Genomic DNA, 27,633 nt, shown 5'->3' with positions numbered 1-27,633 from the left:
TACTTTATACTCACCATCCACACACTTAACAGATTTTTACCGTTTTGCGGTAATATTATGGAGAATTTTAACATCGTACCTAAGTTTCCTTCCCCTGCAATCTTCCCGCCCCTCATTTTTCTCCCACTTTCCTGGTGCCCCTTACTGCATACTCCCCGACGCCAGTGTTCATGAGCCAACTTTGGCACAGTGTGTGTCCTTCCTGAGCCTTCTCATTGCCATTCAAAAACAGCCACATCGCCACACAAATAGGTTCTCTTTTCGCTATTGATTTAAACGGTTCTGTACCGCTTTTCCCCCTTAACACGTCACGGACGTCCTTCTAGGTCTGTAGAAATGTAATGCATGCTTGCTGAAGTCCTGTAACAGAGTCTGGACAAGGATCCCCGGCGTTGCTCCCAGCACCATACCTCCTCCCCGCCCCCCGCCAAACACTCTCACCAGAACTTACTGTTGCTTTTACTTTTTTTTTTCTTAGGAGGGCTGATTTTATTTTTTGTTTTTATTTTAATATAGCTTACTGTCAAGTTAGCTAAGTGAAATAAATCAGAGAAACACCGATATCGTATATTTTCATTCATATGTGGAATTTGTTCCTTTCAGTGCTAGAAGATTCTCAGAAGACAGACTGCTGAGTCAAAGGTCATGCATCTTCAAAACTTTACTAGGGGCTGAGGGACTACTTTGCCAAAGGGCGCCAACAGTTCACCTTTCCATCCGCCCCCCCCACCCCCCACCCCGGGAGTGTGCCGGGACCCCGAGCGGTCTCTAAGCGCTCGGTCACTGTGCTATTGAGCAGGGCTGAGGAAAAAATGGCTTTGCTTTCGCACAGGACAGACGCTTCGGAGCTTAGAACGGCGGGATCGCCGCCCAGAACGGCGCGGATCGCGCCGGCTCCAAGAGAAAGTAGCGCCCGAGCCGCGCGGCGGGTCGGCGTGATCGCGGTCACGTGGTGTAGGATACGGCCCGGCGCCGTCGGCAGCAGCCGGGCTGAGGGGCTCGGTCGCCAGGTGGGCGGCGTCCCCGTTTGCTCGGCCAACGCCCGAGCGGAGAGCTCCCGGGGCCGGCGGCCGCGCGATTTCCAAATGCTCGGGGCTTCGGCGAGCGGCTGCGCACGGCCCGGGCATCTCCGCCCCCGTCCACCAGGCGAAGGCGCTTCGAGAGCCGCGAGGCGCTGCCCCGAAGGACCGGGCTGCTTCTCTCTGGAGCTCCGGAGAGCCGCTTTCCGGGGCCCCCCGGCTGCCGACGGAGCGGGGGAGCGGGCCGCGGGGCCCGGCGGCCGCGCACAGCTGGGAGCCCTGAGGCCGGAAGGCGGCGAGCCCCCTCAGCTGCGGGCCGGTGGGCGTGGTGAGGCGGCACAGGTTCCGTTTTTCCGGGCCCCCGGGAGCTTTCGCTTTCGCTTTCGTTTCCAGCTGGCGTCTGAGCCCCGCGGGAACCGCCCGCCCAGTCCGCGCCGGCCGCCGCCCGCGTCCCGCCAGCAGCTCTCCGACGGGCAGCGCGCCCCCGCCGCGGCCATGGCGCAGGCTGGCGTCCTCGGCGAGGTGACCCAGGTGCTGTGCGCGGCCGGGGGCGCCTTGGAGCTGGAGGAGCTGCGGCGCCGCTTGCGGGAGGGCGTCGGCAACGACGCGCTGGAGCGGCTGCTGCGGGACCGCGGCCGCTTCGCGGTGGCGGCGAGGGCGGGCGGCGCGGCGGCCTCCGCGCAGCGCGTCGTGGTGGCCGTCTCGGCGCTGCGCCTGTGCCGCGCGTACCAGAGCCCCAAGCCGGGCTGCGTGGGGCTGTGCGCTCAGCTGCACCTCTGCAAGTTCTTGGTCTACGGGGCCTGCAAGTTCATGAGGGCCGGGTAAGCGCCGCGCCCGGAGCCCGACGGCGGGGCCGGGGGACCCTGCTCTCTCCCAGCCCGCCCTGGGCCCCTCCTAGAGTCTGGGGAGACCGGGGGGCGTCCGTTCCCTGGCCTCTCCCCACCCTTAATTCTCTACAGCGAACGTTTATCGAGCACCTGCTGAATACCGGGTGCCGTGTAAGGGACTCCGGGTGAAGCGGTGTCCCCAAGGCTCCTGCAGTGTCAGAGAGGGACTTGGAGCGCGGTACCCGCTGCGACAGCCCGCGGGTGGCGGGGGGGTGGGGTGGGGGATTCTCCGCGAGAAAAAGCCGCCTCTGGCTTCCGGAGCACCCCCCCCCCCACGCCCGGTCTCCGGGGCGACCTTTGAGGGGCCCCACAGCCGAGGGCTTTCTCTGCCCGGCAGCGAAGGAATCTTCGAAAGCCTGTTTCAGCTTTTGCTCGCTTGCTTCACAAGCCGGCAGTGGCCTCCGTGGCACTGGGAAGAAAATGCGTGCCCCTGTTGAGAAGCTAGTCCGCTTATGTAGAAGAATTCGTTTTTCCTTATTTCCTTTTCTTTCCCCTTTCCTTTCTTTCTTTCTTTCTTTCTTTCTTTCTTTCTTTCTTTCTTTCTTTCTTTCTTTCTTTCTTTCTTTCTTTCTTTCTTTCTTTCTTTCTTTTCTTTTCTTTTCTTTAATTTTCTTTTCTTTTCTTTTCTTTTCTTTTCTTTTCTTTTCTTTTCTTTTTTCTTTTTTTTTTCTGGCTTCACTTCTTTCTTGCTCCCGTCAGGTCCACTAGACGGCATGAGGTAGTGGTCTTGATCCATGCAGTCATTCAGGGACCCAGGCCGACTGACCTAGACTCTGTCTCCTTGGCCCATGGCTCTTTAGGCCATTCTGGGTCTCGGATTCCGGGGAGCAGGTGGAGAAGATGGACAGGGGAGGGTTGGGGGGAGGTTATCCCAGGTCTGGAAGGGGTGGACAGTTTTCCATCTGTCCCCTGGACCACAGGATGTCTCATGACCCCCATCATGTCTAGATGCGAGGGAGGCGGGGAGCTGGGAAATGTGGCCCCTGGGAAGCAGCTGTTGAGAAATACCTAGATTAGAATATTCCAACCCCCAGCTTAAGGCCTTAAGAGGGGAGGGTGTGTGTGTGAGAAATTAGAGAGAGATGGGGAGCTGGTGAGAGTGTGGGGACAGGATGGGGGAGAGGTGATGGCTGTTATCTTATTGTTGACTGAGGGATGACTCATACCTCTCTTTTTTCCTTGTTGACTGAGGGATGATTCTTACTTTGCTTTCTTATTGGCGGAGAGAGCAGAAGTGTGTCCAGGGGCAGCTCTCCAAGTCTGCAGCCTGGGAGAGCATGGCCAGGGTCCCAGGTGCTGGCGTGGGAGTTGACGGCTGCAGCCCCAGGAGCGGGTCAGGTCTGAGGTGGAGGCTGACGGTGGAACCTTGGGCAAACTGGGCCCTCGGACTGGTGTGGATGGGTCACTTCAGGGGAGAAGGAGGAGCAGTAGCTGGAGAAGAAGGTGGACGTAATAAACGGTGGATGGGTGGATCTCATGATGGGGTAACTGGTGGATCTTGTTAACGTCTGTATTTGGTGAAACAAAGATGGCAGCCCTTTTCTCAGCTAGTTCCCAAGGTTGGGGGTTGCGTTTTACTTGTCTTGGAAATCTGGGAGTCTGGTATCTGTTGGCCTAGATGATGCTGAGTTTTCTTTTAAATTCTTCCCTGTTCCATTTTCCATGCGGTTCACACAGGACACTTAATTGAACCTTCCTTCTTCAACTGCTTTCGGGTCACATAAGGGAGAGTGGGTGCGGTTGGCTGCATTTTCTATGCTTTCTTTGGGACTCTGCTTGTCTCCCTGAACTACAGGATCCGCTGTTTCAGAAATAGATCATGGCTCCTGCTTTTGCCCACTGGTCACAGCTGGGAAGGGTCCCAGGTCCCTGACTTCCATCCTTTGCTGAGGAGCAGTAAGCATCGTGGTTAAGAGCACAGCCCCAAGACCAGCCTGCCTTGTTTCAAGCTGGCTGCACTCCCTGCTAGCTGCACGATTTGGGGCAGGTGACTTTGTATCAGTGTCTCAGTTCCCTCATCTGCAAAATGAGGATAATATCACCTACCTCATAGACTTGTTGAGGACTGAATGACTTAACTGATAAAACCTCAGGAAATCTCTGGTTTGTGATAAGTGCTCAAGTCTTAGTAGCTATTGCTGCCGTCATTATCCTAATTATTAGCTATATTTGGTTTTGGCGGCACCAAGTTTGCCTAGAATGTTTTCCTCTTCTTGCCTGGTTCCTCAACCTAAGTATTTGGCCCAGGCTTTACACCTTTTAGGCACTGACCCTTGAGTGCTTCTGTCAGGCTCAGGTTTGTGATAAGTGCTCAAGTCTTAGTAGCTATTGCTGCCGTCATTATCCTAATTATTAGCTATATTTGGTTCTGGCGGCACCAAGTTTGCCTAGAATGTTTTCCTCTTCTTGCCTGGTTCCTCAACCTAAGTATTTGGCCCAGGCTTTACACCTTTTAGGCACTGACCCTTGAGTGCTTCTGTCAGGCTCAGGTGCCCTTCCCGTCTGCATAGACGTACTCTCAGCACAGCTGACCATGCCATTTGAGAGTCCTCTCCGTATCTGTTACTTCCGCTAGAGGGGAGAAGGGGATGACTCCAAGGTTGTCGGTCTGTGCAGTGAAGGAGGGAAGTGGTCTTTTACTGAGCTGGGGGAGCTTGTGAAAGGTGCAGGTTTGGGGGAGTCCGTCACGGGTTGGGTTTTCTGTTGAGATGCTCACAATAAACACGTGAGGTTTGGCAGAGTCTGAGTAAAGCAAATGATATTTGCCTGACTCTTCCGGGTCCTGGTGACCTGGGAAATCATTTGAAGTGTTTGGATCATCAGGGCATGGTGCCAGTACGTGGCTCACAGTGAATGTTCAGCCAGGGCTTGTTAATGGAAAGGACGGAGGAGGAGAGCAGAGAAGAGGTCTGAGCCTCAGGGTGTGAGTGTGTCTGTGCACATACCTATAACCGTAGGTGTCCACGCTCATTTATTCAGCCGGTGTTCAAGTGTCTGCTAAGTGCTCATTGTCTGTCATACTGCAACTCTTCTTTGGGGGATGGCACTGTCATTCTTACCAGATGTTGATGAGAAGTGCTGTCCTAGGCCCTCGAGCTTGCAAGGTAATGCCTTTTCCTTTGTGAATAAGCATTACATTTTTTCATCGCATAGACATGTGGGTTTTTTTTCTGATGCTCCTAAGCAGTGTCAAGAACGATGACTGAAAAATTATCTTCGAGACTGATTTTACTAGCTTTATTAGTTTGCTAGGGCTGCCATAACAAAGTGCCACAGGCTGGGAGCTTAAACAGAAACTTCTCACGATTCTCAAGGCAGGAAGTCTGAGATCAAAGTGTTGGCAGGGTTGATTTCTTTCTGAGCCCTCTCTCCTTGGTTTGCAGATGGCTGTCTTTTACCCGTGTCCTCACAAGTGTGCATCTGTATCTTAATTTTCTCTTCTTATAAAGACATCAGTTGGATTGGACTAGGCCCCCACCCCCCAGCCCAACAACCTCTTTATAAACTATCTCCAATACAGTCACTGGGGGTTAGAACTTCAACCTAAGAATTTCGGTTGAACCGTGACACCAGCTCTGCTTCTTTGCAGGAAGAACTGTAGAAACAGTCACAGCTTGACGACAGATCACAACCTGAGTGTGCTGAGAACTCACGGTGTTGACCACCTCAGCTACAGTGAGCTCTGCCAGCTTTTGTTTCAGAATGACCCCTGGCTTTTGCCAGAGGTGAGTTCCAGGAGGGGGTGTGTATGTATGCAAGTGATGGGGGAGAAGCCAGAGGTCGGGAGATAGGAAATCTTGTGGCAGAAGAGGAGCCAAGGACCCCAGAGTGACCACAGGGATCTACTTGAAGGAGACCTGGATTGAATTCCTGGCTCTGCTGATTTTTAGACCTGTGACCTTGGGCCAACCTTGCCCCGTCTAGAGGCCTCCTTTCCTTCTGTGTCATTTGGGCCGGTATCTCCTTTTCAGGGCTTCCGTGAGATCGGGGGAGTCTGTTTGGCCAGTGGCTGCAACAGGATGTTCCTTACATGGGGATGAGGGGATAAGGGACTCCAGCCTGCTCCTCTCTGTCTAGCAGGACTTGGAACCGCGTGTTATTGCCAAACCCAGGAGTTCTGTGAGGAAATTTTTCAGAGATGCTGACAGGCAGGTGATGAGCTCTCTACTAAATCAGTTGCACCCAGGGAATTTTGACCTTTAGTTGATGTGCATTTCAGATGCTCATAATGCGTTTCAGATGCTAACCAAACGTCCCTGTAATGGCCGTGTACTATCTTGGGCCCTCCAAGAAGCAGACGCCAAGATGGGATTAGAAGTGTAAGAGATCTAGTGGAGAGGGAGCAGAAGGAGGTGGGGAGCCTTTGGACAGTGATGTTGCAAGAGAGGGGGAAGGAAGGAGACCGGGTAGGAGGAGACCTTGACTGGAGCACAGTTTTAAGAAAGCTGCTGCTTGGCCATTACGAAGTTCTGAGCTAAAGTAGCTCATTGTTGGCTAGGAGCAGCCCGTGGGAGCATGGTCTCTGTGTGAATCAGGTAGTGGCTCCCGAGGGCAGCAGCTGAGCTGAGTAAGTGGTGCTCTGCAGCAGATCCGAGTGGTGTGTTCCTGTGGCCAGCACAGGTTTATGGGATGTTCTGGCACTTTCTCTGGGATAAGGCTACAGAGATTAGATTGACCTGGTTTAATGAAAATGCTTCCATATTACTCAGTTAAAACCACTCATTTGAGAACGGTGCTTTGTGGCTTAGTGACTGCTACATAATAGATAGTAACTTTTCTCTTGCCTTTTGAAAATTACTATTGATTCAGCTAACCTTTATTGAATAACCACTACGGGTCAGGCACTGCCGATAAGGAGATAAAAGACCCTGTTCTGCCCTTCCAGGAGGCAAGTTTACTGGGTGAGACCGACAAATCAGTGTGTGATTGTAAGGTGCTATTTTAGGTGCTGCGATAGAAGTGAGCACTCTGGCCTCAGGCAGTTGGGGCACTTGGGAAGGCATCCTGGGGTAGGCGGTGCCTGCTCTGAATGCTGAAGGGTGAATGAAGGATGAAGGTCTGGGAAGAAGGGGGGCACAGAGGACAGAACCTGGCACGGTTGGGGGACAGCATGTAGGTGAGCACAGCTTAGATTTAGGTTGGGAGAGGAGAGAAGGAGAAATGGGTGAGTAGAGACTGATCCATGCAGCCTTTGGTATCACAGGAAGGACTTGGGGTGGGGGGTTGTGTTTGGAGAGTGGACATTAATGTTTTGGAGTGAGCAACTTGTCAGTGGTATAAAAAAATGAATCCGAAGGTGACCAGTCTGGAGTGTGTCGCCTCTTGTCTTCTTGGGTATGCAGGTGGTTTTTAGAGCACAGTGCCGGCAACCGGAACTGTGACCATAAACTCAGATCCAGTGCAGCTTTCCTGCCAGGCCTTCTGCTCTCAGGCTAGTCCCCTTATCAGATGAACAGTTGGGGCCACCACCATGAATCGAGCACCCACTATGTTCCAAGGCATTGTCTCGGCCACTTTGTATATTTCCCATTTAATAACCCAATGATGGAGGTAGCATTATTCCCATTTTAGGGATTAAAAGCTGAAATTCAGAGCTGGTGAGTGACTTGTCTAAGGTCAGGCGTCTTGTAAGTGGCAAAATCAAGGTTAGGGCCCAGCCTCTTCTAGCCTTTTCCCTTGGGGCTTCTGTCCTGAGTGGGGTCCCTGCGTATCTAAGTCTGGGTTCTGCAGCCCTCTGCTGCTTTTCTATCTTTTGCTCAGTGTATGAATTGAGTGGGTAGGCCCTTGGTGGTCTCTAGGAATTTGGAATGTAGAGAAGGAGCAGTTGATTCAGGTTTAAGTCCCAGCTTTACCAACAACGCAGTTCAACAGACATTGCGTGTGCCAGATGTAGATAGCTGGCAGTGAACTAGGGCAAGCTGGTGAACTTCTCTGAGTTTCACTTTGCTCTTGAGAAACGAAAGGGCTGTATTTGGCCTTCTCTAAGATGCTTTAAATGCTCAGAGCCTCTTTGACCTTGAATTTCAGAAAGAAGGGAGATAGAAGCCTGGCTTAGGGAAAGTTGGTGAGTCAGTGGGGGAAGGGTGTAGGTGGAGTATATGGGTTGTTAGCCTCCTGCTATGTGAGTTATGTTGAATTGTCTCCTGGGAAGGGAGCAGCTCTGATCAGTTGGAAGTTCTTTGGATTTTCCCAGTGGAAAGGCTTGTTCTGCTCATTGCTGTCCACCCAGTTCCCGTTTTATCCAAGGGCATATGTTAGCGGTGGTCCATCTAGAGTGGAGGATGTTCTCAGAGCTGTGTGGCTTGTGTGGATGACGGAATCACAGCTTTGGCCAGATCTCTGGAGGAACTTCTGACCGTGGACTGGTCAGTAGTGGGGTGGTGTCCTGTGAGACCTTCCTAAGCTGGTGTTTTTATTCCTTTTCTGTCAACAGATCTGCCTTCATTACAACAAAGGAGATGGACCCTACGGCTCTTGTTCCTTTCAAAAGCAGTGTATCAAACTCCATATCTGCCAGTATTTTTTACAGGGTGAATGCAAGTTTGGCACTGGCTGTAAGAGATCTCATGATATCTCTAATTCTGAGAATCTGGAGAAACTGGAGAAGTTGGGCATGAACTCCGATCTGGTGAACAGGCTGCCTTCCATATACAGAAATGCTCACGACATCAAGAATAGGAGCTCCACCTCCAGCAGAGGGCACCCTCCTCCTCCAGGCCCACAGGCCACTTCTGGTAAGACCCTGGGCTGGGGCTCGTAGATTCCAGCTGGCCATTAATGGAATGTATGACTTTGGGCAAGTCACTGCTGCTTTTAGTAAAGTCAGTTGGTGATTCCTTCATCAGTGGGTGTTGTAAAGATGACTTGGAATCCTAGCCATGAACAAGCAAGACAAATGCCATTTGAGGTTGACTGAATGAATTCCCCACAGGTCTGATCTACCGTGAAGGAAGCATATTTTAATTTCAGCTCTCTTCTTGGCATGAATAAATGGGATTTTTTAGTCCCTGTAAATTTTCTTTGTTTGCTGCTCATCTTCAGCACCTAGACAGTGCCTGGTCCATAGTGGGCATGCAGGCATTTGGTGAGTGATTGAGCATGCTAGTATACTTTTTTTTTTAATAAAGGAATTTGTTAACTATAGTGGCATCTAGGATTTTTAATAGACCACTTCCTAAAATATCAGTTCTAGGTGTTGCTAGGACTACCAGCAAACACACTTAACACTCTGATCTTTTAAATTTTTTTTTTTAAATGGTTATTTATTTTGGAGACAGAGCATGAGGGAAGGGGCAGAGAGAGAGGGAGTCACAGAATCCAAAGCAGGCTCCAGGCTCTGAGGTGTCAGCACACGTGGGGCTCGAATCCATAAATTGTGAGATCATGACCCGAACTGAAGTTGGACGCTTAACTGACTGAGCCACTCAGGCACCCCAACATCTAATCTCACTTGATTTTGATATTTAAAAATTGTCCTTGCCATATATGTGTTTTCTTTACATTTTCTTCCGTTATTTTGGGTTAATTTCTTTCAATAGTAGGAAGCTAGATGTAGACAGGTTTTGCTTTAAATAGATTTTTAAGAGTGTCAAGTGGATTATGGCCTTAGAAAGGGAGGGAAGGATACTTGTCCTTGGGGAGCAAGGGAGGTTATTTCCAAGGCCCCAAAGGTGTGGGTTTTGAGGCCCACCCTGTGGATGTCTGAAGGGCCCATAAAAAGAAAAAGGAAAATTAACAGGCGATACTGAATAGAGAGGGTTTGCGAATGAGTTTTGTTTTCTTGTATTATGGTAGGTGGGTGCGGTGGTAAATGTAATTGTTAGGTAAAGTCTCATTGGAGCACTAGTAAAGATAAATTCTGAAATACCCTCCATGCCTGTTTTAAGTAAAAATTCTTGCAACTAATGTAAAGTTATTAAGGAGGTTTCATATTAAGATTGGGAGCATAGAGCTGAGAAAAAAGAGCCTCTCCATGGTGTCCTGGATTTGGCAAGCAACTGTGTGGCTTTGGGTTCCCTGGCTCCTCCCCTAAAAAGCAGAGAGGGGGTCCACTTGTATGTCTGAGGGTCATTTTATCTTGAACATCATAGGATTTTGTGAGATTACGTCACCTGCTTTTGTCTTATGCAGGGAAGTGAATGCTCTTTTCTGTCCTTTGTATCTTGAACTACTCTGACTCCACACTGGAAGCTTTGGTGGATGCTGATACATCTCTGTGGTGTTTCCTTGTAGAAAGAAGAGATAGTTCAGGTTGTGTATCCCCAAACAATGCTAACCAGGAGGAGAATGATCAGATCTGCTTGTACCACATCCGGAAAAGTTGTAGCTTTCAAGGTAAGTCAGAGGAATCCCCTTCATCCGCTTGCAGGTGGAATAGCTGCTATGTGTTTCAAGAGTTCTGCCCTAAGGCCACCCCTCAGGGCCCTCTCCCCCATCCAGAGAGGGTTGGGACCTTCTTCATGGTGAGCTGGTGTGGCACTTTGCCAAACCAGTTCTGAAGCGATTTTGTTGGGGAGTTGAGGATGGTAGGAATTGAGTTTCTTGAAATCAGACTGTAGATGAGTTTTGGGGAACGTAAGTGGTTCATTCAGTGTCAAGTGTTGACCCTTGATCACCTTAGCCTGAGGTCACAGGCCTGCACAGATGCCCCGTCTAGTGGAAACAAATATAAGTGTCCCTTATAAAGGGAGGTTGTAGACTTAGAAATGCTTCAGAAACCCGGAAGGCCTTCCCTGAGGAGGAGATGCCTGTGTGTGCTCTTGGGGCATAAGAACTTAAGTTGGGGGTTTCTCTCCATGGTCCCTCTTTTTTTTAATTAAAAATATTTTTTTTTAATGTTTGTTTTTTGAGAGCAAGCAAGCTGGGGAACAAGGGGCAGAGAGAGAGAGAGACAGATCCCAAGCAGGCTCCACACTGTCAGCAGAGCCTGATACAGGGCTGGAACTCATGAACCGTGAGATCATGACCTGAGCCGAAACCAAGAGTCAGACGTTGAACTGACTGAGCCACCCAGGTGCCCCTTCTCTCCATGGTCCCTCTTTTATTACAAGTAGCAATTCTTGTGTGTACGTGTTTGTCTGTATTTACTAAAGCTTTGTTTTCTTCTTCTTGCTGTCCTGGGTTTTGACTGAAGAAAGCTTCCTTCTCAAATTCGGTGACTGCTCTTAAAAAACAACCACCAAACTTCTTGTTTTGTTTTCAGTCTTTAAAAGCCACCCAAGCAATTCAGGAATACTTTCACTTTGTGAAAGAGTCCAATAATACAGAGTAAAGTCTGAAGTCCTCCTTCAGCCCTTCCCAAAGGTAAACACGTGCCGTGTGGTTATGATACTTGTTTCGCATGTTTTTCAACAGATGAGAACATGTGATAGGTATTATTTAACCTGCTTCCTTCACTTAACATTGTGTCTTGAAGATTTTTTTCTACATTGGTATGTGTGCGTCTACCTTATTTTGAAAAACAACTGTAGTGTCCAGTAAGAGTGATGTTCCATTGAGCATCTGAGTACACATAGGTATTTCCATAGCTAGATTCCTGGAAATGGAATGCTAGCTCAAGAAATATGTATCATATATGCATGTATGTGTTTAAAGTCAATTTTAGTGAGATATAATTTACACACAATAACATTTTAAGTATTTAAAAATTTTAAGTATACACTGAGTTTTGGTAATAACAATTGGGGTAATGGAAGAGTTTCCTTATTCTAAAGGGTCCCTTTGTCCTGTTGTAGTGAATCCTCACCTCCCAATTTCCTGACCTCACACAGTCTCTGATCTGCATTTTGTCACTGTAGATTTGCCCTTTCTAGAAATTCATATAAATGGAATCATACAGCATGTATTCTACTGTACCTGTCTTCTCTCACTCAGCATGTTTTTGTGATTTGTCCATGCTGGCAAATCAGTAGTTTTCTCCTTTTTATTGCTGAGTTGTATTCTGTTGGATGGATTGAATACAATTTATCAATTCATATGTTGGTGAACATTTGAGGTGTTGCAAGTTTTTGGCTTTTAGAAATAAAACTTTTATAAATATTTATGTGCAAGTTTAATGTGGATGTATGTTTTCACTTAAATTTTATTTTTGATGTTTATTTTTGAGAGACAGAGTGTGAGCGGGAGAGGGGCAGAGAGAGACAGGGAGACACAGAATCTGAAGCAGGCTCCCGGCTCCGAGCTGACAGCACGGAGCCCGATGCATGCAGGCTCGAACTCATGAACTGTGAGATCATGACCTGAGCTGAAGTTGGATGCTTAACTGACTGAGCCACCCAGGCGCCCCTGTTTTCACTTCTTTTGAGTAAAGACGTAGATGTGAAATTACTGGAACGTATATAAGTGTGTGTTTAACTTTATAAGAAACTGGTGGGTATACCTTCCCACCAACAATGTATGAGAGTTCGATGCTCTGTGTTTTTGTTAACACTTGGTATTGCCAGTCTTTTAAACTTTACCCATTGTAATTAATGAGTAGTGATATTTCATTGTGGTTCTAATTTGCATTTCCCTGATAATGATTTTTAATGTTTTTTTTTTAATGTTTTTATTTTTGAGAGAGACCGTGAGTGGGAGTGGGGCAGAGAGGAAGAGGGAGACTCAGAATCCAGAGCAGGCTCCAGGCTCTGAGCTTTCAGCACAGAGCCTGACATGGGGCTCAAACCCACAAACTGTGAGATCATGACCTGAGCCGAAGTCAGTTGCTCAACCGACTGAGCCACCCAGGCGCCCTGAACGTTTCTGTTCATGTACTCACTGGCCATTTGTATATCTTCAGTGAAGTATCTATTTAAATTTTCTAATTTTTTTATGACATCTTGATTGAGGTATTGAGTGTAATGCACATACCATACAATTCACCCATTTAATAGTTTTTAGTATAGTTATAGAATTGTGCAGCCATCATCGCAGTTAATATTTAGGACATTTCATGATCCTCGAAGAAATCCTGTACCCATTCTTCCTGCACCCCAGCTCCTGGCAACTACAGGTTTACATTCTGTCTCTATGGATTTGTTTGGTTATTTCATATAAACGGAATCATATAATACATAGTCTTTTGTGACTTGTAAAAAGCTTATTTATTGTGAAAGAAAGCATGCGTAGGGAAGGGGCAGAGAGAGAGGGAGACACAGAATCCCAGGCTGGCTCTGCAGTGTCAACACAGCCCAGTGCAGGGTTAAGACTCAAGAACCTTGAGATCTTGACCTGAGCTGAAATCAAGGGTTGATGCTTAACTGACTGAGCCACCCAGGTGCCCCCTTGTTTTGCCCATTTTTTAATTGGATGGTTTGATCTCTCATTATTGAGTTGTGAGGATTTGGTGTATTATTTATACAAGTGGTTGTGAGATGTAGGTATTGAAAATAAATTCTCCCAGTCTGTGGTTTTATGTTCATTTTTTTTCTTTTTTTCTCTTTTTTTCAAAATTTTACTTAAATTCTAACTACTTAACATATAGTGTAATATTGGTTTTAGGAGTAGAATTTAGTGATTTGTCAGTTACAAATGTTCATTTTCCTTATGGTTTTTTTTTTGAGGAATAAAAGTTGTTTGTTTTTGTTTTAGAGGGTGGGAGAGAGCACGTGAGCAGGGGAGGGATGGGGGAGGAAGAGAGAGAGAGAGAGAGAGAGAGAGAGAGAGAGAGAGAGAGAAAATCTTAAGCAGATTCCACACTCATCACAGTCTGACACGGGGCTCGATCCCATGATGCTTAGATTGTGACCTGAGCCGAAATCGAGAGTCAAACACTTAACTGACTCAGCCACACAGGCGCCCCTTGAGGAATAAAAGTTTTAATATCAGTGAGGATTTTAGTATTTTTTTGTTTTATAGTTTTCTTGTGTCTCAAAAATCTTTGCCTGTTCCATGCCTCTGAAAATGGCGCCATGTTTTTTCCCCCTAGTTTTATCGGTTTCACTTTTACAAATTGAGGTCTAGCTATTAATCTATATACTCTAATAATTATTTCTTGGGTATTGTTTTTTTTTTTTTAATATTTATTTATTTATTTACTTATTTACTTATTTATTTATTTATTTATTTATTTATTTATTTATTTTGAGAGAGTGAGTGAGCATGAGCAGGAGAGGGGCAGAGAGAGAATCTTAAGCAAGCTCTGTGGTGACGGCAAAAGGCCTGATGTGGGGCTTGATCTCATGAACCATGAGACCTTGACCTGAGCCAAAATCACAAGTCTGACGCTTAACTGACTGAGCCACCCAGGTGCCCTGGTATTGGCTCTTCTGTGTGAGTTAGCTTCCTGTCTGTGTTAGTCTCCCTCACATGTGGGGTGACTCGTGGTTACCTACTCCAGAATTCAGTGTCTGCTGGTGATGTGGATTCTGATCGAGGCTTATTGGGGAAGGGGCAGTACATTTTGTGCGGTGGCTTGGGCTGCTAGTGTGTATCCTTGGAATGGGGTGGGAGCTTTGATGGCCCTCTTACATGTTTGTCTCTCTCCAGCACTTACGTTCACAGTCACATGTTCTGTGGGACAAATAGCAAGGTTGCTGGGCACAAGCAATGCACAGAGGGAGTTCCTGCTCTGGTGGGTCCCATTTAGTCTCATTGTGAGTGGCAAGGTGTCTTTCTTGCCTTTCATTACGTGTAACTCTGAGTTTGTTAGGCCACTCTCCCCAGTATTTCCCCCTTCCATGGTAGATCTCTTCATATCTTCAAGGGTTTCTCTCTCTTTATCTCCCTCAGTTTGATTCTGTGTCCTTCATATTCTTAGGGATTCTTCAATAATTCTGGTCTTTTGATAGCACTGATTACGTTTTTCCAGCATTTTTCAATTTGTTCTTCTCTCTGGTCTATCATTTCAAGTGATGTAGGGAGAGAGGGGATATGGATGTGGTACTTTGCCAAATTAATTTGTTTTTGCGACTTACCTTCCAGAAGGCCTAGATTCTAGAATGCCACAACAAGGAGGGGAACGTTAGAAGGAGGGAGAGGAAATCGAGAAAGGGGACAGGAGGACCAGAGAAGATGTGGCAGAGAAGGGGACTCATCAACTGGGACTCCGCTCTAACCAGCCACTGTGGCTGCAGTGGCCTGTATGGCACCTTCTTTTCTTAGGCTTGAGTGATGTGGTCTTCACGTTGAGCTCACATTAAGAGTTGGAAGCCTGGGCCTGCAGTCTTTTGACCACACAGCCTTCCCTGCGCCCCTGTGTCCTTCCCAAGGAAGTGTCAGCCTGGAGGGTGGTAGGTGGTGTGCCTTCCTTGAAGGGGATCTTCTTAAGGAGAGAGTCTTCAGGCTGTCCAGGACTCACCTGAGCCGAGGTATATAGGTGCAGTGACTGAATGCTCCTAACTCTGATCATTCCCTTCGTGCCCTTCAGGGAGGGACCAGGAAATCTTACGTGGTTATGACCTCTGGACCATAGCTGTGCTCTTACCTATCCAGGTTGAGCCCTTCATTATTACTGTATTGTGCATATCCCTGGTAGAGTCCAAGAGGTCTCTTGGCTTGGTATGAGCTGTCCACGCTGTAACTCTGGACAAGTCAGGATGTCCTGAGTCCCCAGAGTGGCTGAATCCAGCCTTGGTGAACTTGGAGGGGATTTCCTGGGTTGAGGTGTCTCTTGTTCCCTGAGTCTTGGCTGGGTGCTCTTGTCTGTCCTGTCTGCCTGGCATCAGGCCTAGCCTTTGACACCTTCAGGCAGCCTGCCCACCTTCCTCCATGGTCCTCCTGGACCAAGGTAACTTTTGTAGATCCTGTGGGAAGGAAGTGGCATTGAGATATGTCTGAAAAGCCTGCATACAATTTTAGAAAGTTTTAATTTTTTTCAAGTGTCAAATTAGCCATGCCTCATTGTTAATATTTTGACAGATGAGTTAAAAATGTACAGAGGACAGCCAGTAAGAAATGTCTCCCTCACACCTCTTTTTTCTAGCACCCAGATCCCCTCCAGAAGCAGTCATTATTACCAGTTCCTTGACTATCCTTCCATGAAGATTTTATATGTACACAAGTATATATGTCTGATCAGTTTCCTTCTCACGTAGGTGCACTGTGCACACTGTTTTGTATCTTTTCCCACTTAACTAGACATTTAATTTTTTGGAATATATTCTTGTGGTTCAAACTTCAAAAGAAAACAACACAAGTCTTTCCTCATAACTTTGTCCCTGGCTACCAACTTCCCCTCTGCAAGGAATAATATGTGTATGTATATGTATTTAGAGTATTTCTCATTTTTCTTTTCTACCTTTTTACCCAAGTAGAGGCGTTCTGCACCTTTTTGTGTATCATTCTACCTAATAACATATACCTTGGAAGTAGGTCTGTATCAGAGTGCAAAGAGATTGCTGCTGCTTTTCTTTCCAGTGTGCCTTTCCTCGGTGGGGATGTACCAGAATTTCATATAGGATATTGAAAAGTAACAAAAGTGTCAGGTGCATTGCAGGTGAGGGGCTGGCATGAGCCAAGGCGAGGCAGGCAGAATGTGCTAGGAGTGACAGAGGTCCCAGGGTGCACAGGGAAGATGTGGGGGGAGCACCTGGCTTGAAACTGTAGACCTGGGCCATTTTGTGTGTTTTGGCAGGGGCAGGGCAGTGTATATAAATACCTTCAGGGATGATGTGGGGATGTGTCGAGGTGGTGAGTATGTTAGCAGCCAGAAGATCAAAGCAGGCTGGAACCACACTGCTGACCTGCCTGTGGTCAGATGTGTCGGGGTTTGGATGGGTTTCTAATAGAGATGAATCTGGCTCAGTTTTTAGTGTGACTGCTACCTGTCCACATGCTACATGTATAGTGATAATGGGTGATCACACGGCCTCCCGCAGTCTGATTGACCTTTTCATGGTCAGCTTCTTTGCTCATGAGATGAAATTCAAATGTAATGTTACCTGCCAACATACGTATTTTTAAAAATTGATGTAACGCCCTATTAAAAGGGGAGATGTAAAACGGAAGCGCGTATAATAAAATACACAGTATTTCAGTATTTAGATGCTCAGGTATGACTGCGCTAAAAATAATGCCCCCACAGATCTCCAAAATGTTCCCAGGTCAGTGGGCATTACCACCCCCATTGAGAACCATGGGCCTGGGTCATGCTATGTATTGCCAAGATGTCTTACTTCTTAATATTTTTATTTTAGATAAGTGCAATAAAGTTCATTTCCATTTGCCATATCGATGGCAGTTCTTGGACAGAGGCAAATGGAAGGATTTGGACAAAATGGAGCTTATTGAAGAGGCATATAGCAATCCCAGAAAAGACAGGTATGAAATACATTACTGGTGTCTGCTTTGTGACTGGGCTTTTGTGTGCAGTGTGGGAAGTTTAGACACAACAGAGTTTAGGTTTGATCACACACACACACACACCCCAATAAACAACTTGGGCTGGAAATTGGAAGTTACTGTTCAAACTGTGGATTGGTGCCTTTATCTCCTTCAGGGAGGAGCTATGGGGAAAGGAACTGGCGGTACCAGATAAGTTTTGAATTACTTGCTGCTGGGATTGATTGTGTACATATATCCACATTGATTAATGCAGAAAAGCGAGAAGCAGTCATTTGTGAAATTTTAGCCTTTGCATGTAAAGTCATGCAGCTGAACTGCTGTTTACTATTCAGCCTTTAACTTTTTAATTTTTCTGTGTGTGTCCCAGTATTTTCACTTAGTTGATTCAGAATGAATGGGGAAGTTCGGGGAGCCTTATTTTCAAATACTTCACCATATCTTGGATTGAATTTGCTAAAATATGTTGCCATGAAGAGAATTTAAGCCCACTCTTTTTAAGGTGGAAAAAATAAATTTGTGCTAAGAGTGCAATTGTGTGCAAACTGCTGCTGGGGAAGTATGTGGAACAAATGGTTCCCCTTGGGAAGATGCATTGGCTGACTCTTCCCCTCTCTCTGTTTTTCTGAGGCAGAATTTACACAGAGGGAAGTGCACAGATATTAATCGTGTAGTTCAGTGAGTCTTGATGAATGCATGCGCTCATGTAACACTCTCATCCAAATAGAGATCATTTTCATCGCCGTAGAAAGTCCCCTCCTGTCCCCTTCCCATCAGTGCCCACCCCCAGGCCACCATTGTTTGGACATCTGTCACCACAGGTTAGTCTTGCCTGTTCTTGAACCCTGTCTGAATGGAGCATACGCTCTACCACCACGTCTGATGTCTTTCTCTCAGTGCTTTGTGCTCGAGTCTCTGCTCGTCTCCTGGTGGGCGTGCGAGCAGGCTTCTGTAGGCCTGACGTTTGGGGATGAGAGTTCTGGGAGGTAGGCTGGCTCCCTCTTCAGCTCTGCCCGGTGGCGCTAAATGGTCGTGCCACTTTCCACACCCGTTCGGTCTGTGGTGACCGTGTCCCCAGCGTTTGGTATTGTTTGCATCTGAACATTTCACAGCCTGGGGATTTAAAGTGGCACACGTGGCATCTGCGTTTGCAGGTCTCTGGGTCCTAATGAGGTAATGTGTCTCTTCACCTGTTTCTTGGCCACTTGAGCTTCCTCTGCTGTGAAATGTCTGTTCTTGTAGTTTGGCTGTTTTGTTGAAGGGCAAGGTTGTGTGTTTAGTTATTTATTTAGTTTTAGGAATTCTTTAAATTTCTGGATATTAAATGTGCGTTGAAGATAAACTCTTCCTGTCAGCTTATGGTATATTTTAATATAGATAAGTATTTATCCGTCTTTTCCTTTACGGCTTTTACTTTTTGAGTCATAAGAAATCTTTACCTATCCCAGGACTGTAAGGAAATTTTTCTGAATTTTCTTTAAAAAATCTTAACGTTTTAAGGACTGTTTAATCTTTACCCTGCAGGTGGTGAAATATGGGTCCAGTTTCATTCTTACGCAGATGAATCACCGGTTTTGGCAAAACTACTTTTTAAAAATATATTTAATTAAAAAAATATAAAATTGTGGTAATATATACGTAACATAAAATTTGCCGTCTTAACCATTTATTTTATTTTATTTTATTTTATTTTATTTTATTTTATTTTATTTTATTTTATTTTATTTTATTTTATTCTATTTTATTCTATTTTATTCTATTTTATTTATTTAAAGAACACGGGAGGGGCAGAGAGAGAGAGAATCTTAAGCAGGCTTCACACCTTCAGCGCAGATCCCAATGCGGGGCTCAGTCTCATAAACCTTGAGACCACGACCAGAGCCAAAGTCAGATGCGTAACCAACTGAGCCACCCAGGCACCCCTTTGTTTTTATTTATTTTTTATTTTTCTTATTCTTCTCATTATTTTTATTCTTATTTTTGAGAGAGAAGTGGGGAGAGGGAAAGAGAGAGAATCTTAAGTAGGCTCCACACGTAGTGCAGAGCCCGGCATGGGGCCGTATCCCATGACCCCAGGGTCATGACCTGAGCTAAAACCAAGAGTAAAACACTCAACTGACTGAGCCACCCAGGTGCCCCATCTTAACCATCTTTAAGTGTAGGTTCAGTGGCATGCGTTGCGTTCACATTGTTGTACAGCCATTCCCATCATCCATTTCTAGCAGTTATTTTTAAACCCATCAAAACTGAGCCCAATTTGGCAGTGTTAACACATTTTATAGCTTATTTTCAGGCTGGTGTGCCAAATATCACTTGTTTAAGTAGGCCAGCTCTGCACCTGTTTCTAAGTGCCACCTGTGTCCGGCACTGGATCAGCGAATACACCCACTGGTCCTCTCTTCTTGTCGTTCACTGGTCGGTCTGTCTCTGCTTCAGTGCCACACTGTCTTGACCTAGTGGAGCTTTAAGTGTTGGCATCCGGTAAGGCAAATCCCTGTCTTCTCTTTCTTTGAATTGCCAGGGCTCTTGGTCTTTTGCTCCTCTTCAGAAATTAAAAAAATTTTTTTTTTACATTCATTTATTTTTGAGAGACCGAGAACAATTGGGAAAGGGCAGAGAGAGGAGACACAGAATCCGAAGCAGGGTCCAGGCTCTGAGTTGTCCGCACACACAGCCCAGCGCGGGGCTTGAGCTCAAAAACCGTGAGATCTTGACCTGAGCTGAAGTCGGATGCTTAACTTTCTGAGCCACCCAGGCGCCCCTAGAAACTTTTAAATGTCATTGGTTTTCACAAAAATCGCTGTTGTGATTTTTGAAATTAATATTGCATTGACTTGGCATTTCTGGGGAACTGACACCATAATGATGCTGAGATTTTTCTATTCATATACATGATAGCATGTGATTATTCAAATCTTTTAAAATATCTTTCAGTGGTTTTTATAACTTCTCCATTAGGGTCTTGGATATCATTTGTTAGAGATTTAATTTTTTTTCCAGTTGTGCTGAGATGCAATTGACTTTCAACACTAGAAGTTTAAGGTGTACGGCACAATGACTTGACATATGTGTATATTGCAAAATGATTATCTGGATAAGTTAACATCCATCACTTCATATAGTTACTAAACAGTTTTTTTCCTGACAATGAGAACTTTGAGTTTATTCTCCTACCAACTTTTAAATATACCGTATAGCATTAACTGTAGTCGTCATGTTATATGTTACATCCCCAGTAAAAAAAAAATTTTTCTCTGTGCTGATGTATAGAAATGCAATTGATTTTTGTCAGCTGTTGTATCTGCAACTTTACTAAGGTATCTGAACTCAGAGGACTCTCTTGGTAATGTTTGAATTATCTGTATAGTTATCTATATATTCTAGATATCTATCTAGACATTAATATTTGTGAATAGCACTTTAATTTCATCCTTTTTTATTCCCCCCTCTCCTCCCTCTCTCCCCCTCTGCCCCCTCTCCCCCCCTCTCTCCCTTTCTCTCCCACTCCCTCTCTCCCCCTCTCTCTTCTCTCTTCCTCTCTCTCTCTCCCCTCCCCCCCCCCACAGACACACACATACTCAACTCACACACAATGCTGAATTTGTATGGCCAGTACTTAAGATATTTGTATTCATATTTGAGTAAGATTGGTCTATAATTTTTTCATATTGTCTTGATCTGGTTGTTATCTTAAGTGTCTACCCTCATGAAGATGAGATTGGGATGGTTTCTTTTCTGTTTTCTGAAAAAATTTATGTAAAGTTAGAATAATTTTTTTCCTGAATGACCATAAGAGTATCTAGGCCTAATGTTTAATTTGTGGGAAGATTTTAAACTGCTAACCAGTCAGGTTTTCTATTTTTCTTGAGTCAATTTTGGTAAACTTAATGATTTTTCCAGGAGTTTGTTCATTTTATTTATTGCTAAACTAATTGTCATACACTTGCTTATAATACCTCTTTTAGTGTCTATGACATTTTTAATTTTTACCTTTTATATTTCCAGTATTCTTTTTTCTTATCAATCTTGCCTCTGAGATTTATTGATTTAATTAAAAAATTATTTTTATTTTTTATTGTTTTATTATTTTTTTTAATGTTTATTTATTTTTGAGACAGGGAGAGACAGAGCATGAACAGGGGGAGGGTCAGAGAGAGAGGGAGACACAGAATCTGAAACGGGCTCCAGGCTCTGAGCTGTCGCACAGAGCCCGACGTGGGGCTTGAACTCACGGACTGTGAAATCATGACCTGAGCCAAAGTTGGCCGCTCAACCGACTGAGCTACCCAGGCGCCCCCCAAATTTTTTTTATAAGAACCAACTTGTACTCCCCTCCCCCAACTTGGAAACATTTTCCCCCCCTGAGGTATGTGTCACATTGATGTTCACGTCTACCAGCTGAGCATCTAGAAGACCACAGGTAGCACCTGAGTGTTCGCTTGACTGGTGGAATTTTCAGTTTACCTCTCACTTCCTTTGCAGGATCCTCTGTGCTGAGTCAGCCAGCAACTTTCACTTTGATTGTCTAGACTTTGACTCCATGATGTTTGGTGCTGCCCCAGCCCGCCGCCTCTCCACAGCCTCCTCGGTTACTAAACCTCCACACTTCATCCTCACCACTGACTGGGTTTGGTACTGGACTGATGAGTTTGGTTCTTGGCAGGAGTATGGAAGACAAGTAAGTGTCATGGAAAGAGGACAGGTGTTTTCTCCTGAGGGCCCCCAATGGAGGAGCCATTTCAGACATGAGCACAAGGATTGTTCTGGGGAGTCCTTGATAGAGACAAAGAGCCCCAAATCCTCCTGTGACTCACTTGCTTGGGGAGAATTATGATAAAACTAGGTAGTTGGGAGTTCTTCTGTATGATTAGGTATCTGTTGGCCTCATGAGAACATGGCCTAGTGTAAATTACAGTGAGAGGACATTTCTTCATTGGTTTTGTTACATGGGATAGAAAGATGCCTTCCTTAACTGTTGAACAGATAGCTCCAAAGCAAGTGTCTGTGTGTATAGGAGACTTGTGTAGCTGCAGAATAAACTTTAAGGCCCTTTGAAACTAGCTTCTGACTTCTCTGTAGCAGCAACTTCATAGAACGTGGGCAAGTGTAAGAAAATTGATTTATTTCAGGTATTGGTTTGGAATCTGGATCTGATAACTGTTGCTGTCAATTATTTGAAGATGTTCATGGCTGGATCACATTAAAGGGAACCCTCTGGGTGCCTGTAGAGGTACAAGTATAGGGAGATCACCATTTCTATAGGAACAGCTTTCCGAAACGAAAATTGGGATATGTGGTCTGATAGACATTTGTACTCTTCTGTGTTGTATAAGGCTGTATTAAAGCTTTAGTTTCTTATTTTGACTTACACCTAGGATATCTTTTTCTCTGGGAACCCTGTAATGAGAGCTCCATGAGAGCAGGGAGTTCTGTCTCTCTTTTGCCACACATGTGCCCTGTGTGGAAGACTCTGCCTGTACCCTGCAAGTTCTCAGGTCACAGATGTTGGTGGGTTGAAGGACAGAGTAATTGCTGCCCCACGGCCACTGCTGAGTTGGACATGGTCACTTTCAGCAGTGGCCTTGCTTTAGCCCTCATACACTTCTCCATTTCTTGCAGTGCCAGCCTTTCCTCATTGGCTATTCTGTCTGCCCTCTTTCCCACCCATCTCCCTCTCCTTCCTTGCCATGCAGATATGTTCAGGGAGGCTCCCCAACATTGCTCTTGGTTTGGTCGGGAGCAGGAGGGGAGAGGCCATGCCTGGTATCGAGGAGGGGGATAGAATGAGGGGCTGGTTATGTTCCATGAATGGAACTTCTCTGGTGACCTGATGAAGGAACTCATGGCAGGTGAAAAGCACTTAGCAAATGTGACTACCTCTCACGTTTTTTGTTTTGTGGTGTGTCCCCCTTCTCGGGGAGCTGAATGAGATGACATGAGACCCTAAGGGCATCCCGTGAAAAAGTAGGATTCTCTAGGTGACTTGGCAAACTGCATTATCACAACTTTAGGAAGTGGGGGCCTTCTTCCCCCAAACAACCCACACTCAGGGCTTTACCTTTTTTTTCTCTATGCTGCTCTTCATTTACTCCGTATAGTCAGAGTGTATAACTTCACTTAGAACATTGAGAATCTCTGGGAATGACCTGTATTTGGGTGTCATAGATGTGCTACGTGATGGTGGGGCGCAGATGCACGTGTGTGAATTCAGTGGTTATTGGTTGTGCGGTCTCGTTTGGTACCATTGGCTGAATTGCGTCATAGGGTGACCTGTCAACTCCAGCTCTTCTTTCCCGTACACTTCTGGTGTCATCCTGTATTTGGATTTCTTTCTTAGTTTTCTGCTAATGGCCAGTTTAGGACCATTTTCTTTTGATTCAGAAAGCTAGGTTCTTTTCTTCCCAAGCTCAGGAGGTACAGCCAAATTTCAGTCTAAATTACCTCCACCCTATATTAATTTCCTAAGGCTTCCATAACAAAGTACCACAAGCTGGGTGGCTTAGAACAGCAGTGACTTACTGTGTCACAGCTGGATGCTGGAAATCGAAATCAAGGTGTCAGCAGGGCCATGTTCCCTTTAAAGCTTGTAGGGAATCATACTTGCCTCCTCCTAGCTTCTGGTGGCTTCCCTGGTCTGTAGGTTCTTCAGTCCAGTCTCTGCTCTGTCATCACGTGGCTGTTCTTTTATAAGGACGTAGGTTATGTGGATTAGGGGCCCACCCTACTCCAGTATGATCTCATCTTAACTAACTACATCTGCAGTGACTCTGTTTCCAAATGAAGTCAAGTTTTGAGGTACTAGAGTTAAGACTTCAGCATATCTTTTACAGCAAAGGAGGTGGCATAGTGCAATCCATAACCTAATCTTGTGTATAAAGGTGTTACTGTCCAGGCCCACTGAATTTTCCTGAGTTAAACTCAATGTCCCTGAGGTGTTGGGCTCCAGGATGCTTTACCCTGACCTGTATCCTTTTGGATCATTCTTAACAAGCTGCTCATGTTGATAGACCTTTTGAGTTAGCACCCTTTCCTGTGATCTGCTTTGCCTTGATCTAAAACCTCTACAGTTGTTCTCACCCTTTTGGGCCTGAACAACCCATTCATCTCTACATGGAAGTAAAGACTCCTGTTCGTTCCTTCATTTTCCAGGATCTAACTTGTGTTCCTGTTACTTGTTCATCTAGCCACTTTTCATGGAGCGCTGGCAGGACGTGGGGCCTTGCCAGACACAGCCCTTACTGTGCCATAGAAGCTGGCAAACGGCCATGGGCCCAGGTGCCAGATCTTGGGGCATTTGCAGCCTTTGCCCGCTCCCTCCTCACGCTCCTGTCTCATTCCTCCTCAGTCTCCTTCATGGGCTTCTTCTTTCCACCCTCCTTCATGAATGTTGGGGTGTCCCAGGGTCCGGCCCACACCTCCATTCTTCTGACGTTGGTGGCCACCTTAAGTGGTCTCTCCACGTCTGTCTGCAGACCAGATTCTTTGAACTTGAGACTGATGTATCTAGATACACTCCTAATATTTCTGTGGCTCCTTTACTTTTTGTTCCAGGCACTGTGCTAAGTGCTTTGCAGGCCTTATTTTAATTATTTTCCTAGTCCTTTGAGGGTGGGATGGCACTGTGGAATCATGATAGGAGTATGGTTTAAGTTTTCTTCCTGTTCTGTTGAGATAGTGGAGGTTCAGAGAGGTTAAAATAACTTGTCACAGTTATGAAGGAGCCAAAATTCAAGCTTGGTCCATCCCCAAATTTTAGATAGCTTGGAGGTAGTTGGATAGAAGTTGTGGGATCAAAATGGGTGATTGAAAGCAGAAGAGCTTCTCCAAGGGCCCAGAAAAAGAAAACAGGAAGACTAAGCTCTGACTGCAGGGTGGTGGGTACAAGAATGGGCAGAGAAGAGGCAGCCATGCTCAGGCCATCCCTTCATGCGGATTGGAGAATTCAGCGTTGGTGTTCACCTTCCCTTGAATGGAGGTGTCATCCCTTAGGAGTGAATGCTGTGTCTTATTTTGCTGCCATCCTGGTTATCTTGGTATGGTTAGCCAGGATCTGCATTTACTCCCTTTCATTTTCTGGGCAGCTTTTGGAGGCATTCGTGCTGCCTTCTATTCTGTGCCTCCCTCTCCTGCCGCACCCCTACGCCCTGGCTCTTCTCTTCCGGCTCTCCTGCCTCCCGCATGACACGAATATGCACCATGGTCATGCCTGCAGTGTGGTGTGGGTAGCACCCGGCAGCTTTCCTCATCATTGTAGGTTCTTGGCTTCACCAGGCGTCTGGCTTTTCCCTTGTAGGGCATGGAGCACCCCGTGACCACCGTCTGCAGCAGCGATTTGGAGAAGGCCTACCTGGCATACTGTGCACCTGGGTCTGATGCCCAGGCAGCCATTCTGAAGTTCCAGGCTGGAAAGCACAAATATGAGTTAGATTTCAAAGGTACTTCCTGACCCGCTGCCCCCACCCAGCAGGGCTTGGCCATCTTTTGGCTCTGCCTTCTCCACCTGCACCCTGGAAAAGGTCCATGTGCACACTGAGGGCCAGGAGAGAAAAGGAAAGGGTGGTAAGGGTGGTCCCTGCTCCAGAAGTCCTGCACATCTGGAATGGGAGACAGATCTGTAAACAGATGATGCCAACCCAGTGGGATGGAAGAGAAGTTGCCTGAGGAGGGGGTGGTGAGAGAGGACCCTGAGATGGAGACAGGGGCCCGAAGTGTGGAGGGATGGGGGTGGTCTGCATGCGTGCCGTGGTGGTGGGCCTGTAGGCCATGGACGACGAGTCCCTCTGGTCTAAGGGTTAACTTGAGTCCCTGATTCCTGTCATAGCAGTTCTGCTGTGTCCTCCCTCGAATGGCAGCTCCATGTCGTTGTCTCCGTAGGCACCTGTGGCTTAGGTGGGCTGCAGATTAAACACATGCTAGATGCACACTTTCATTAAAAGTTGCTGGGAAGCAGATTATCCTGTGCTCCAGATGTTCTGACACTGGGCTTTAAGTGACTTGTCCTGGTTGCCTTTGCAGACAGACAGAAACAGGCCAGATACTCTTTGGCCAGTTCACGTAGTGACTGATTTTGGAGAATTCCTTTGTTTAAATTTTAGTTTTTTTCTGTAGCTTCTCTGAAGACGTTTTCTCTTGGATTTATTAGTCCAGCTGTGTTTAACTCAGTTTTGCCTTACATTTGTTTATTTTTTATTTATTTTTTAAATGTTTTATTATTTATTTTTGAGAGAGAAACAGAGTGCGAGTTGGGGAGGGGCAGACAGAGAGGGAGACACAGACTCCAAAGCAGGCTCGGGCTCTGAGCTGTCAGCACAGAGCCCGATGCGGGGCTCGAACCCACAAACTGTGAGATCTTGACCTGAGCCGCAGTCAGATGCTTAACTGACTGAGCCACTCAAGTGCCCCAACATTTGTTTTTTTTTAATGTTTATTTTTGAGAGGGAGAGAGTGCAAGCTGGGGAGAGGCAGAGAGAGAAGACAGAATCTGAGGCAGGCTCTGCACTGTCAGCAGGGAGCCTGACATGGGGCTTCAGCCCACAGACCGCGAGATCATGCCCTGTGCTTAACTGACTGAGACACCCAGGCACCCCTTGCATTACTCACATTTTAAACTCTGAATCCTTCTGAATGTTCAGTCCTTTTAAGGGGAATAACTGGGCCTTCATTTAAATATGGTTTACTGTTTTCTCTATTTTTATGGACCTTCTTCTGGATAAAGGGCAGCAAAGTGTGTCTGGTGAATTATCCTAAAGTCACTTTACCTGCCTGCTGTTAGCCAGTTGTTTTTCTTGTGGTTGTGGGGCTCATCCTCTTGCTTAAGGTAGAATCCCTGCCCCCTCGACTTGCCCTTACAGAGAACTTAAAAGTTTCTTCTGCTCTGCGATGAGAACTGCTTACCAGCCTTCAGTCTCTGCTGGAGAACACCAGCCGTACATCAGGTGGTTTGCAGTCCACGGTCTGATAGGTACAAATACACTAACGGGGACAGCGAACTCCATGAGGATCAGGTCTATACGGCTAGCACCCATCTGACTGCTGCTGGCAACTGTTCTTAAGTATCTGGAAAATATCAAAACCAGAAATGTCAGATGCAACCTTGATCATTCTCACCCTGGGCCACAGCCCCAGGGGACGTAACAGAAAATCAGGGTAAGGGTGGGAAAGAGCACACGAATGCAGTTTTCTGCAAACTTCAGGAAGAAGCGAGTTCACCCCAGACTGACCCAGGCTCATGCGAGTAAGGAGAATTACTTTTGTTGATGGTGGAGAACAGCAGCCACAGAAGTAGTTTGAGATGAGTTAGCTTCCCGTCTCACTGCCTCACTGAGAGGTGTAGTGAAAGCAAGTTTCGGACCCAAATCTGCCAGACACATTTATGAACTAAGTATTATTAGGAAACAAGTACATTTAAGAAACACACACAATAGGTCAAATGATTTGTACTGTAGGATTGAGGGAGGAGGAGGAAGCCT

The 27,633-nt window shown here is 46.3% G+C and overlaps 1 protein-coding gene across 1 annotated transcript in view; it reads left to right on the top strand.

Moving 5' to 3' along the window:
- The first annotated feature begins 1,409 nt into the window (after nt 1-1,409).
- PARP12 (poly(ADP-ribose) polymerase family member 12) overlaps nt 1,410-27,633 on the top strand; it is a 39,095-nt gene continuing 12,871 nt past the window's right edge. Inside the window, exons 1-7 of the mRNA XM_023250622.2 lie at nt 1,410-1,840; nt 5,496-5,631; nt 8,340-8,640; nt 10,139-10,240; nt 17,020-17,143; nt 21,647-21,842; nt 25,458-25,599. Coding sequence (XP_023106390.1) covers nt 1,515-1,840; nt 5,496-5,631; nt 8,340-8,640; nt 10,139-10,240; nt 17,020-17,143; nt 21,647-21,842; nt 25,458-25,599 — 1,327 coding nt within the window. The 5' untranslated portion in view covers nt 1,410-1,514. The remainder of the gene's footprint in view (nt 1,841-5,495; nt 5,632-8,339; nt 8,641-10,138; nt 10,241-17,019; nt 17,144-21,646; nt 21,843-25,457; nt 25,600-27,633) is intronic.

The sequence above is a fragment of the Felis catus genome, chromosome A2 (genome assembly GCF_018350175.1).
Source record: "Felis catus isolate Fca126 chromosome A2, F.catus_Fca126_mat1.0, whole genome shotgun sequence".
NCBI classification, from domain to species: Eukaryota; Metazoa; Chordata; class Mammalia; order Carnivora; family Felidae; genus Felis; species Felis catus.
Note: the sequence above shows the minus strand (reverse complement) of the source record. Positions and strands in the feature narration are given on the sequence as shown.